The sequence below is a fragment of the Pseudopipra pipra genome, chromosome 1 (genome assembly GCF_036250125.1).
Source record: "Pseudopipra pipra isolate bDixPip1 chromosome 1, bDixPip1.hap1, whole genome shotgun sequence".
NCBI lineage: Eukaryota > Metazoa > Chordata > Aves > Passeriformes > Pipridae > Pseudopipra > Pseudopipra pipra.
In genome coordinates this window covers 109230474-109244174 of record NC_087549.1, presented here as the reverse complement: position 1 = coordinate 109244174, position 13701 = coordinate 109230474, and the positions used below count along the sequence as shown (strand labels likewise).

The following is a 13701-nucleotide window of genomic DNA, read 5'->3' as shown; positions in this document are numbered from 1 at the left end:
AGAGGCAAGGAAAGATAGCAAAAGGGAACTGTCAAAACAGCCCAATACTGCTGCTGGCAGAGTGCAATTAACTCCTTCCTCTGTCCTGTTTTCCACTATATAAATGATTAGCATAAGTAATGTATGTTTTGTTGTAATTCTAATCTAACCAAACACTTAGAGAGCCTAGGAATTTGAAGAAACTAGATATCTAGTGATAAAAATGCTAGGAAGAGCCCTAAGCAGAACTGTTGCAGTACCACTAGCAGTTATTTCAATAAAATCAAAGCTGCTTTTTTTTCCTCCCCACATAAACCTGAATATATATTTTTTCAACTATGTGGACTGGGGTTCTAGTCTTGCAGTGATGAGAAATAACAGACTTACTTGGGTAGTTGAGACTTTGATCACCTAAAAACTTTAAACTATATTTAATATTTCCCTTGCTGCTCAAAAAAAAAAAAAAGACCCTTCTAAAGAATAACAAATCACATATTTTCCTTTTTTGTGTGTGTGGAAGTTGCCAGTAGTAAATTCTCATTTAAAGAACAGAGATTGCAAACAGAAGATAGGGTGACTATTATTGCCAGGCAGCTAAGGTTAGAGGTAACCTTTCTTGCAGGAAACTGTTGGCTGTAGAAATGTTAAATTAAAGGGTGTAGGACCTGGCAGTAATTTTCCAGGAAAGCAGAGGAATAGGCATTTTTCAGCCTTAATTTGTGAATTGTGAGAACATTCTGGATGGGGCTGACTTGTACTATATTTTTTGAATTCTTTACAAACAGTATTGGCATAAATACAAATATAAATCAAGATGTTCAATGTATGCAGTCAGCGTGCTCTTTAATGTAGCTTAGTGTATGTGTGACACAGAATCATAAATGACTCATAAATGTAGAATCTAAATTTCACTATAAAATATGCTATTTTGAAAAAGGAAAATATATCTTGTTTACTTTACCAACCTTGAGACAAAGTATCTAGCTTCCTCAAAGAGTAGAAGACTGCAGTATACTAATAAAAAAAATGACCATTTTGATCTTTTGCTTGCTTTAAAGTGGTAGGTTTCAGTTTTTAGGGGCAGAGCTGGGGAACTTACATGGAGAAATTTTTCATGATGAGTGCTGGCCTCTATTAGACTTGACAGCTTACCAAATAAGCACCATTATAAAAGCAGCACAGAACAAGACTAAAACTGAAACTAGTTGTCAGTGGCCCCTGCTTGTTGATTAGTCCCAGGTTATGATGCATCTTCCACTTTGGGTATGTGGCCTGGACAGGAAACCATTCTTGTGTTAGAAGCTCACACTGGAGACTTGGTGCGTGTTCATTCTTTTTCTTTGCGTGGAGCCAATCTGTTACTGCTAGTTCTGGCATTTGTAAATGTGATGTATGTTGCACTTATGAGTGCAAGATATACACCCCAAGATATTCACTCTTTTAAAAGCCTAGAAAAAAGTTCTGAAGTGGTATTTTTTGTTAAAAGCAATAGAGGCAAGAAACTGTTAAGGGAGTCTAATAAAATTATGGATGAGACGGATTTTTTAATAAGGACCATAAGACCCAGATGAATCTTCTTTAGAATGAAGTTTTTTCAAAATTACAGCAGTTTTAATGTTTGTTCATCAGTGACATTGCCATAGGGAGTCTTTTTACAATGTGCATACTGGTCCTAGTACTACTCCTATCTCTCAAGTTTACTGTTCAACTGCTGCTGGTGTGAGAAATATTTACAAACTTCTTTGAATGTAGTCACTTGATTGATGTTTCCTACCTCTTGATGTATAAAAATATCCCAATGAAATGTTGAGGTTTTCCTTAGTGTTATTCATTAGTTATCACTATGCACTCTTGTTCTATTAATGGCAAGTGTTTTGACTGGCTGCTTGTTTCCAGAAGAAGCTGTTTCAGGGCTGGGGTACGCTACTATGTAAGAGGTAAAATAGAAAATTGATTTATTTCAAAAATAATGCAAGTTCTATCTGTACATGTGACTTACCTTTAAGAGCAATTGCTGTGTAATGACTTGCACAAAAAAAAATGCTTAGTTTGTCTTGAGGTCCTTCCTCCAAAAAAAAATATTAGGAACGTGTATTAGGAACCAAAGCATGTTTTCTTATTTTTTAAAACTGACTCATTTATTCTCCTAGAGATAACTGCAAAAGTTTTTGTAGTGAATTGTGAATATTTCAGTGTCAGAGCACTGGAATTTCATTTCTTATTAAATGACAATTTCTAATGCTAGAAATATGAAAATATGTTAAGCAGAACTGTTCTTTTGCAAGTTAAATTTGATGCAGATCATGTTAAACGTTGTGTATTTAATTTAACATCGTCCGGCAGCTCTGTGCTTTCTGTGACGAGTTACTGGGAGGGGAAAGGAAGGCTTTTGCTGATGTACTGTCACTGTTCTGCAGGCAGCATGGGCTTGTTAACAAGGTCTTTTTCCCACATAGGTATTGATTCAGAAGGGCATGCTGCTAACTTTGTTGAAACAGAACAAATTGTGCATTACAAGGGGAGCAAGGCATCGTTCGTTCAGGTAAAGTCACCGTAAGGAACTGCTCACTGGCTTAAGATACAAAGATAAATCGCTCTGTCTGTGTCTTTAAACATAGATTTTATGTAAGGTATGCGAACAAAACTAAACAAACAGACTGAGTTAGTTTAACAAAATAAACCAGTCTGCTTTATTTTTAAATGTCAAGTGAGTTTGTAAATTCTGTTGTTTAAAACCATTTCCATCCTTTTGCAGACCCGTGGATCAATTCCTTTTTTCTGGTCTCAAAGACCAAACCTCAAGTATAAACCAAAGCCACAGATCAGCAAGTCAGTAAATCATGTATGTGAGTGTTTGTTGAGTCCTGGGGGTTTTAATAAGTTTCTGGGCTTATTTTGTGTGATAGGGTAGTAAACTGTAATCAGAAGAATAAAAATCAGCAATACTAAGTTGAGCTTTATTCTTTTGAAAGTAGTAGCAAGAATCTTTGTACTCCTTACGATGAATTCAAAGGCTGAAAAAAATCCAGACATCAGTGGGGGTAGTTTCTCTTTGGATCTTGTTTGCAGCAGTTTTAGTAGCAGCACAATACTCCTTATCTGTAGCATGTTTAATAAGGACAGCTGGATGAACTGGGAGGATGAAAGTAGAAATGTATTGGCACAATAGAAGACATCAAACACTTTTCTTAGTTATAAGAACCATCAAAAAGATGATAATGGAGATTTCTTGTAAAGCACAGATCTGTCAACACATTTCTTTTCTCTTCTAGATGGATGGCTTCCAAAGGCATTTTGACTCGCAAATAATTAGCTATGGAAAGCAAATGATTGTCAACTTGGTATGCTTTCACTTGTTCTCCCTGAAAAAGCTGTTGTTCTTTTAAGCAAGCTTTGGGTAATACTGTCTCCTTTTTCCCCTTTTCCCAGGTTAACCAAAAAGGTTCAGAGAAGCCTCTTGAGCAAACATTTGCGAAAATGGTGAACAGCATGGCAAATGGAATGGTCAGGTACATGTGATATGAAATGATACATTCTGTGTTACTACTTGAGCACTGCCTCTGAATCCCACAGAGTGGTCAGTTCTTCAGGGCCTTTTCCAGCCCTTTGAGTTGTTTGCTTTTCATTTTTATGAAATAACTTGCAAATGACCCATGCCCCTTCCTACCTCAGAGTTCACATTCTAAGCAGAATTGAGACTGTGAAGCAAATATGGGACAAAGAGAGGAGACAGGCAGAATAAAGAAGGAAATTCAGAGGCAATGGTAAGGCCAGTATTGGAGTCATAGTATGCAATGAGAGCTGTGGAAATCATCTGCATTTTAGGAGAAAGACAATCATGCCCTCTAGAACTAGCTTCTGGCAAAAGGGCTTGGTTACATTGCTAACTTAGTAAAGGAGTGAGTGCTGAGTTTGAACAAAACAGGATGAGATAAAGGAGGGAACAGTGAGGGGAACAAGTAATTTAAATGTCTGAAGCTCAGTGTACTAATGGGCCGAGAGAGTGGGGATGCAGTTTAATCATGAGAAATTCCATCTCTTTGTGGGAATATTGAGTGCAGTATGCAATTTTACAACCTGTCTGTGCTTGCTTTCATTAACTTCTGGAGGGAGGGCTAACATAAACTCCCACAGATACTTGCCTCTGCCTTATCCTTGAAATTACTGTACCATATTATCATCACTCATGTATGTTAAAGGGCAAAATCCCACCTCTGGGCCAAAGGCATCCTGTTTTAATAAGGATTCACTTCTGTCTGAGGATAAGTAAGGAATTACAGGTTGTATTCAAGATTCCCTTCTAAATCCTGACATACTTTGAATTTTTTCCAAGCTCCTTTCTGCTTATGTCCTACTGCTGCCTTCTCCAGGATAGTTAGAGATGTCTGTTTCACTTCTGTGTGCTGCTTTTACTACCCTCAGAGGTGTGTTTGTGTGTGCTGTTGGTGTGCGGATGTGTATTTTTCTTTTATTTTTATTAAAAAAGACCACTTCTAAAATAAGCTCTTTGCTCACTTTCACACCTAGGCTGGTGTTGATACTTTAGCTGTACAAAGCTTGTGGAATTCTGTGCACCTTTGCTATAAAGTCATCTGGTAGAAACAAAGATGTAAAGTTATGTGTTCTGGTGGTGTTCTCTGTATGTTCCAAAGCAGTGTTTGGCAGCCTCATTTTACTATTGCTACCAAAATCCACTTTCTTTGTTAATTGGTTTTAATGATGTTTATCTGCCAGACTTGAGTCTTCAGTTACTTGTTTCAGTGTGTATATACCATCTTTCTTCATGCACATAGTCCTGAAATCTTGTCAAATAATAACGTTTGAATTACAAATACTTGAGGGGAGGAGTGTAATGCCCTGTAATTCACAGTAAACATATACATACAAATGTTTAATCAAGCACCACTCATTTAGAGCACTTCTTGCAGAAACTAATTGGCTGTTAAAATCTTGTTCCAGGTCAATAGCTTTTCCGTTTTCTTACGACAGAGATAGGTTAACTGTTCAAACAGAACCTGTCTCAGGTTTCTAGAGAGCTATCAAGGGAATTGGGCCAGGAAAGAATGTTGCACTTTGAACTAGACACAGGTGTCAAAATGAACTGAAGTTCCCAATGCAGTTCCTTGGAAGAGAGGAGAGTGAAAGAATCCTGGTGGGAAAAAAATGAAATGAGATGAAATAAGATTCATATCCCTTGTGTACTTCCTGGAGGAAAACTACTAGCCAGAGCATAGAGTGAGTAATTTGGAATGGAAGTTGCATTTTGGAAAGAATTGTAAATTATGTCACCATGCACGCTAAAGGATGCAGCTTGAGGAAGATTACAGAGCACTGACAAAATCCATAGATTTGCTGGAAGCCACCACTAAAGAAAAACAAATCCTCTGTCACTACCTGTTTTATAAACTCAGGAAAAGGCTGATCTTCTGAAACCATTACTGCAGTACATATGATCTGAAAAGGTGCTTCTCTCTGACCAGATACGTAGCATTTGACTTCCATAAAGAGTGCAGTCGGATGAGGTGGGATCGACTTCAGATTTTGATGGATCAACTAGCAGAACAACAAGATGAGTTTAGGTAAGGCTCTGCAGTTCTTTCACTTCTGTACTGTTGAAATGAGACCACTTCCTCATAGTTGCTGTTGTTTTACATTAAGGCACAGTGAGACAGATCTGTAATCTTCCGTGAAGATGGATTTGTGTACATCAGTGTTTCTATGTCTCTGATCTCTTGCTCATAGCACATGGAAGGTTAGAGATCTGGTGGGGGGTAAGTTGTAGAGCCCTTGTTCTGTCTCAGTGTAGCAACACTGAGTTGTGAGAAGAGCTGCCTTTGTAAGGTTGGTTAAAGATTAGACGAAGTTGCATACTGAAGCCATTTAAGAAGTCTGCTTAAGTGATATTTTTTTTACCCAATACTAGTTCCATGTGTTGTTGGCAGCAAGCTATTCTGTCACAGTCAAACACTTAGTGCTCCTCCCACAGGCACCTGTAAAAGTGTTTTCTCTAACACACGTTGTTGTGGCATCAAATCTTGCACAGCACTGATCGTCAGCCTTTGCTAACATAAGTAACCCACAAGGAAACATTCTCATTTTCTCAAGTCATAAAAGTACACTAAATGTCCAAATCAATTTAAATCTTTAGTCCCACGAGTGTGTTGTTTTTAGGCACTTCTTGGTCTTTGCTACTCCTAGATATGTAGATTGCTAGGGAAATGGTTTCCTTTGTTCTGCTTTCCTGATTGATTGCTTTCTTCCTATTCCTGAAGTCTTGTGCCTAAAGCATGAAGTAGATCAGCTAAAACATTACAACACTGGCAGTGGCATAGTCTATCCTGACAAAATAAAATGAGGTGAGCTGTGGACTAGAATAGTCTTGTTACTGAAATCTCTTGCTTGGAATAAAGGCTATGGGAATAGTTTAAGTTAATCAGAAGATAGTGGATATTCTCTGCCCACCACAAAAAAAAAAATAAAAAAAGTCTTAAAGACCTATGAAGACCTGAAGGATAAATTGGCTTTGGGTACTTCAAATAAGGATAAATAAGACTGTAGGTTTTTCCTATACAGCAAGAGCCATTTATTCTCAGAATTAATGCTGAATCCCATAACTTGTTTGCTGCCACCTGCCATAGGAGGCTTAGAAAAGAACCACATTTCCTTGAAATGAAGAAAAATAGAGAAAAGAAAAGGTCATGCATCTCTAAAATGATAAAAAAAATTGAAGACTCTTCCTCAAGATTAGGCTGCCTTTTTATTATATCTAGTGTGACTATTGTTTAAATGGGAACAGAAAAACCTGAGTTTTTATCTAAGAAAATAGTTCTGCAACCCCAAGGGAGGTAAACAACTCTATTTTCTGCAGGTTAAATCCAATTGTGAAAGATCTGTCAGAAAGAATAGCTACGTTTGAAGAGGTGCTTTTAAAATTTTTTAGAGCAACTGTAGGAGATGCAGGACTTGAGTAGTCATTTCTGGTTAATAAGATAATTTATTATTATTCTAATATCAGTTCTAGGCAAAGCTTGGGGAGAGAAAGGGAGAAAATGAAAATTTCACAGTTATTATTGTCTGCTTTAATCGTACAACGATCATGGTTTAACAGAACTAGTTCTCCAAGAATGTTGAAAATGGCTCTTAAAAAGACAACACAAGGTTGATCAAAGTAAATTTTAAGTCTCTAGACTTGATAATCTTAAAATGTTCCACAGTAACAGTGGATCATATGCTAGTCCACATCCAGAGTTCATAACTACATATTAATTTAATATGTAGAATATGACCTGTAAATCTGTAGACAACTGGAAGTTTCCTGCTGTGGCAGAACTAGTGGAATTCTATCCCATCTCACACATCCAGCTGATAACTAGATTGGCATTTTTGATTTACCAGCTCAGTATTGGAATACTTGCATGCAATTCCATATTTAAAATGAGCTGTTTGTTATCAACTACTGGAAACACCTTGGTTAGTGGATTTAAAAGACAGAGGTAACAATTAGCATATGCAGTTGCAAGAGGGAACATCTGGTTCCCCCAGATGTTCTCGTAATGGAGAGAATAGTACATGATGGTAGCAGATTTCAGTAGTGGCCTGTAAAAAATCTCAGTACCTTCCTGGAAGAAGTGTGCCTGACAACTTACATGAGTTTTTATGCAGTGGTAACTGGATTGAACCTTGTGACCAGGTATATTCAAACTTGCTTACTTATGCTGTTACACTCTGCTAATGATCTTGATATCTGTGGAGCTGGGACACTAAAATAACTGGAAAAAAATAAATAAAGTGTAAGTCCTGATTTTTGTAATGGAAACTGCTTTCCAGTGGCATAAACCAGCATTTGCTGTTTGGCTTTCTAAATGGTAAGAGTGAATGCTAAACGTTCTCCATCTATTGATGTTGTTTTTCAGCATGGGAGGGGAAGAATCAAAGAGAAGGAGGCATCAAAGTTCAAAGACATGGCCAAGAACATTTGATATGCTCAAGATAACTCTGTTTTGGTTGTTAGGATATTTACTTCTGGAAACCTGTGATTTATATGGACTGTTATCTATAAATACTTATGTGTCTTTTAGTTATTTTCTAGTGGATTCGGATGGTAAAATTGTGACCCAGCAGGAAGGAATATTCCGCAGTAACTGCATGGACTGCCTTGATCGGACTAATGTGATCCAGAGCTTATTGGCACGCCGATCTCTTCAGGCCCAGCTTCAGGTAAATATTTTATTCTTGTTTAATAAGCTGGAAGAGGAGAGGTGATTTCTGTTTGGAACAGAAATGTAATTTTAACACTACAGCAAGAGCTTGCATACTGGAGTTACTGTACTGCTTACTTGAAATGCATTGACTAGACTCTAGTTTAATAGATACCGCTTTTTCTGAAAGCATGCTTTTTGTTTCAGAGGCTAGGTGTTCTGCATGTTGGACAGAGAATTGAAGAGCAAGCAGACTTTGAGAAAATCTACAAAAATGGTAGGCTGTTTGTAGAGTTCAAACAATAACTTTTCTCCCAACAGGGTACATAACTTCCTTAATATTTCTTAATGTCTTCCTATCCACAGCATGGGCTGATAATGCTAATGCTTGTGCCAAACAATATGCTGGAACTGGTGCCTTAAAGACTGATTACACAAGGTAAGTCAGCCTTTCTTGTAAAGGCCTTCTGGGTTTTTGGGCATGTTTGGGATTTTTTTTAAGTCTTCATATCTGAGAAAGTTATTAATCTGGGACTTAGGCCATAAATGAATTTTGCAGCGGTTCACTTGGTAAAATGTCAGACTAAAATCTACAGAACACCCTTCTTCTCTGTGTTTATATGGAGGAAGAAAAGGCTATCTGAAAATAAAACCAAGGAAGTGTGCTGTGATGAGGCACATTTATATTCTGTGATGGAGACAAGTGCTGTTTTATTTTGAAACTTTGTTACAAGCATGTTTGGTAATAATGCAGAGGGAGCACTAGGTAAATGTATTTCCATGCAGGTATTCATTTAACATAATACACATTTCAATAATGACAGAACTATAAATCTGAAATTACCTTCCTGGATTTATATATTTGAAATACTTTTCACAACTTCCTTTTGCAGAACTGGGAAGAGAACTCAGTGGGGCTTAATAATGGATGGCTGGAACTCATTAATACGTTACTACAAAAACAATTTTTCTGATGGATTTAGACAAGTAAGTTAAGTTTTTAACTGTGGGGAAGTGTATTTGATAAATGTGGCTGTGCATTTTAGCTTTTGCCCTTCCTTTCAGGATGCAATTGATCTTTTTCTTGGAAATTATTCAGTGGATGAAGTAGAACCTGCTAGTCCTCTACATGTCAAGAAAGATTGGAAATTTTTAGCTGTGAGTATGGAGACTTTATTCGTGATTGGAGAAATGTGTACAACCATTTAGTAGTCACTTGCTTCACATGACTAAGTAGGACTTGTCTGTTTAGTCATGAAGCATCCCTATAATCTGGTTATGTTTCTATAATACCTGCTTGTAGGATTAAACCCAGACTGTTCCTTTGACAGAAAATGGAGTGTCCTTGAGGTATTGGAAAAACTGCTGCTTGCTTTTTAAAAATCTGCTTCATCAAGTGGAAAGGGGGAAATTCTATTACTCACCATCAGTGACTGTTTCCTTCTGCAGAAGAATCTTGTGAAGATTTTTTTTTTCTCACACTTCATGCAGTACCCCACTTTTATTCTTTTTTCACCCTCCCCCTTCTATTTTGTGAAATGGGATTTGGGGACATTATGGGTTTCACTAGTAGCTGGTGTTTGGGTTTGGGGTATTTTTAACAAAACACAAACCTCAATCTCTTTCAATGCACAGAAGGTGTATTTTAATTCTTAACATAATTTAGAAAGTGTTCAGTAACTTTGGAGCTATCCAAACTTTTATTTGTACCTGAATGCAGGTGAATTGAGAATTAAAGCAACTTCATTGTAAAGCAAGTAAATAGCTTTGCAGTACAACCCATCTTGAAGAAAATTAAGAAATAAATGTACTGCTATATCAAGTGATTATTCTTTTTCTCTTTCCTCAGTTGCCTATTATTATGGTGGTTGCTTTCTCCATGTGCATTATTTGTTTGCTAATGGCTGGTAAGTCACTATTGGTTTTAATTCCATAAAATTGGCTTGTTTCTGTGTGAGCTTCATGTAAATGGTTACCAGTAACTATTCAGTATAAAATTGCTGACCCTGAGATTAGCTCAGTTGTTCAGAGCATGGTGCTAATGACACCAAGGTTGTGGGTTTGATCCCTGTATGGGCCATTCACTTAAAAATTGGACTCAGTGATCCTTTTGGGTCCCTTCCAACTTAGAAGATTCTGTGATTCTGCTTCTCAATCATTCTAAAAAGTGTTTGAGGATTAGCACTAAATCAGTAATGTAGAAAAAAAATGAGGTGCTACATAAAGCAATGTTAAAACACGTGTAGAAGTGTTAAGGGACAGTTAGTTGTCCCCAAATTTAGTTGCACCTGAGTAGACATCTAGCTTTATTGTAGGCTGGGTAATTTTGGGCAGAAGTACAGTTCAAAGCAGTCAGATAAAGGCATAAGCCTGTTCTGTTGGATATTCCCTTAATCTAAATCTGTGTTAGGATTGGTGAAGGTTTTTGCCTTCTGCTTTTTCCTTGAATTTTCCAACATTAGTGCCAGTAGAGTTCTTGACTGACTTCCACAGATGTCTGTTTGATGTGTTCCAAGAACTGTGTGGCAAACAGTTTTTTCCTAGGTGAGGAAATAGAAAAAGACCTGTGAAAAACTTCTGACTTCATTTGACAACAGATCTCTGACGAAGGCCTTGAAATATTTTGCTTTTGGACTGAAGTAAACTCTGAAAATAATGAACTAAAAGGTTTATCTCACTCTTCTTCACAGGTGATACATGGACTGAGACATTGGCCTATGTACTTTTCTGGGGAAGTGCAAGCTTTGGAACTTTTGCTATCATCCTTTATAATGGCAAGGATTTTGTAGATGCACCCAAGCTGGTCCAGAAAGAGAAGATGGACTGAATTTGTGTGTGTGGAAAGCGGCTTGGTACTGAGGATTCTTCAAGCCCCACTTGGAGTCTCTACTGACCTGCTTTCCACACCAAGTAGTGCTCTGTTGGACATTCTTCCTTGGCATTGGGGGGGTGGGGGTAAGGAAACCATGTCCTGTGGTGGTGGTAGCTTTCAACTGAGACCTGACTTGACAGTCTTAGTTGCAATGGTCTTTGGAATATTGCATTAGTGGATGGGGCTCCACTCTTACTGGGGTAATGCAAAGACAAAAGTCAGCTTTTTGGTGTCTGGAACATCTTAAAGCTTAAGTGGATTGCTTAAGTTTATGGTCCAGCTGGGCTGTTTCAGCTGCTTTTTCTGGTCTTGACAGGAGAGAGCTCTGATGCTGTTCATGTGTCAAAGTACCCAAATGTTGAAGCATTAATAATGGAGCATCTGATAGTGGTCTCTGAACAAATATGGCTTTGTACCAATGAAAAGTCTAGGTCCAGACTTAGAGCTGGATTACATTTGTTGTGATAGAGTCCATGTTAAGGAGTCCTTCGTGCAAATTTGTGTGTGGATTCTTTTCACTAAATACAAAAGGTTTTTTGAATTCTAATGCTATTCTAAAGTGAGGTTTTTGTCCTGTCTTGTTTATCTAAAACTGATGCAATATTCTGCTAATCATTGTTGGGTGAAAGGACAGTGTAATTGGATGTTCCTGAAGTTGCAAATGTCTTGCACTGTTTCAATACTGCAGTCTCCATATGAAAATTCAGTAGTTAGCGAGTTAAAATATAGAATTTTCTTTCTAAAGATGTAAACAGAATCAAAGAATGTAAAAGTCCTTTGCAGTGTTTATTGAACCTTCCTTATGCTAAAGTTCCAAAGTATTCCATTACTTTTAAGAATGGGTTACAACATAAAAGGTGAACTTCATACTGTTTTGCTAGTCAGCTGCTTCTATCCTTGGTTATATTGAAATAATTTATCAAAGGAGGAATAACCTGAGGAGAAAGGTTCAGTCTAAACTCCAAGTTTGCACTTGGGAGCAGCAGCTTGCTTTTCATGCATGATACTGTAACACACACTTTAAAAAAAAAAAGGAGGAAAAAAAAAAAGCTACTGACTAATTCATGCTGGTTAATATGTCTTTAAATTTAGTGCTTCCAAGCTGTATAAAAATAAGGACCAATTTTAAGCTATTTTGTCACTTAATTTTATATGGTTTGTTCAAAACCTGACATGGAACTTGCTTAAGGCGCTGTGCATTGTTTAATATTTCCTGTAAGTACAGCTGTATATTCAGATTGCGAGTATAAAATTTAAATGGGGGGAAGGGAGAAACATGTAGAATACTACTAGGACTAGCACAGTTGTCACTATTGAAGCTAGAACACAAAACACTGATACTCCAGTGTTCCCTTGTGTTATGACTGAAAATATGTACAGGTTTGGGTTTGTTTTTTTTTTTTTTTTTGCAACTGTTCATTTAACCTTGAATGTTTCTGGAGGCCTCTCTGGGTTTTGTGAAAACATAACCTGTTCATGAGCACTAGTCTTGCAAAGTATCTGTTTGCTTCTAGATGCTGTAATGGAAATACCAGTTGGTTGTTAACTGGAAAATCCTCTAACTTAAAATTTTTAAAGGTGAACTCCCTCATAGGCACGAAGTACAAGAACACCATAGACTCAATATTTGAAAGTAATGGTTCTGATGGCTCATCGGCAGGTAGAGTTTGAAACTTGGCTCGGTTGTCTTGCAGTCTAGAACTAAGTTGTTGCATCTTTGGTGAAGAAGTTTGTTGCAGCAAAGACCAAACTTGAATTGCTAATATAAAAGGCTTGTAAGACATAGAATAATGTAGGGTTTAGAAGTTGGAAGGCATCTGTATTTCAGTGCTTTGCAAAGAGTCTGTATTTCTAAAATCACAAATGGTGTACTCCTAAATGACAATAAAATGTTCAACTTTTTCTAGATGTACCATCTCTGTTACATTTTGTGTGTTGGAGTAGACTGTTCCCAAGGTGCTCCTTAGAAACTGTTTCTCACTCAAAGGATGCTTCTGTTTTGTGTCTGCTCATTGCACCTGGTGATCGTGCTCTGCTATGCTTAAATATTGATGATCTCACACTGTGCTCAATGTCAGTTTGCACCAGTGTCATGTTCCAGTCTTCACTGCTGTGTCTGGATCTCTGAGATCTGGATCTCTGAGTCTGAGATGTACTGTCGTTGGAGTTCTCCAGTGCTGCATCCCAGGTATCACCTCTCCTCAGCACTGATGGCTCTTTGCCTCTTCCCTCACCACGGCACTGCAGAGAGTTTTATTGACCACAGCAAGAGGTGCTTGGGGTGAAATTTCAAGCTGTCTTCTCCCTTTTACTCTCACTGGGTGAATAGATTCACACACACACAAAATTATTGCTGTTACAATTTTGGATCCTGAAGCTGTATTTTTTTTTTTTTTTTAATAAACTAATTCCTTACAGGTACTTGGCCTGGGTTGGGTTTGGTTTTGGATTTTTTTTTTAAGTTCAAAGGTTTAATATTAAGTACTTTTTTTTTCTAAAAATATATTTTAATTAAGTAAGGCAACCGTAGCTGTGAAACCTTAATGAAAAACCTGGTTTTCACAGACTGAGCACAGTACTCATTCCCCTTCTTCCATCCATCTCCCCCCTTCTTCCATCTCCCAGTGCCAGTAGGTTAAGGGAGGAAATCCT

The 13701-nt window shown here is 37.5% G+C and overlaps 1 protein-coding gene across 1 annotated transcript in view; it reads left to right on the top strand.

Moving 5' to 3' along the window:
- The window catches only part of SACM1L (SAC1 like phosphatidylinositide phosphatase), a 31081-nt gene extending 18124 nt beyond the window's left edge, over positions 1-12957 (top strand). Inside the window, exons 8-20 of the mRNA XM_064670483.1 lie at positions 1815-1916; positions 2436-2521; positions 2735-2821; positions 3252-3320; positions 3409-3488; positions 5460-5558; positions 8058-8196; positions 8385-8454; positions 8544-8616; positions 9071-9164; positions 9243-9335; positions 10027-10084; positions 10868-12957. Coding sequence (XP_064526553.1) covers positions 1815-1916; positions 2436-2521; positions 2735-2821; positions 3252-3320; positions 3409-3488; positions 5460-5558; positions 8058-8196; positions 8385-8454; positions 8544-8616; positions 9071-9164; positions 9243-9335; positions 10027-10084; positions 10868-11004 — 1187 coding nt within the window. The 3' untranslated portion in view covers positions 11005-12957. The remainder of the gene's footprint in view (positions 1-1814; positions 1917-2435; positions 2522-2734; positions 2822-3251; positions 3321-3408; positions 3489-5459; positions 5559-8057; positions 8197-8384; positions 8455-8543; positions 8617-9070; positions 9165-9242; positions 9336-10026; positions 10085-10867) is intronic.
- The last annotated feature ends 744 nt before the right edge of the window (positions 12958-13701 follow it).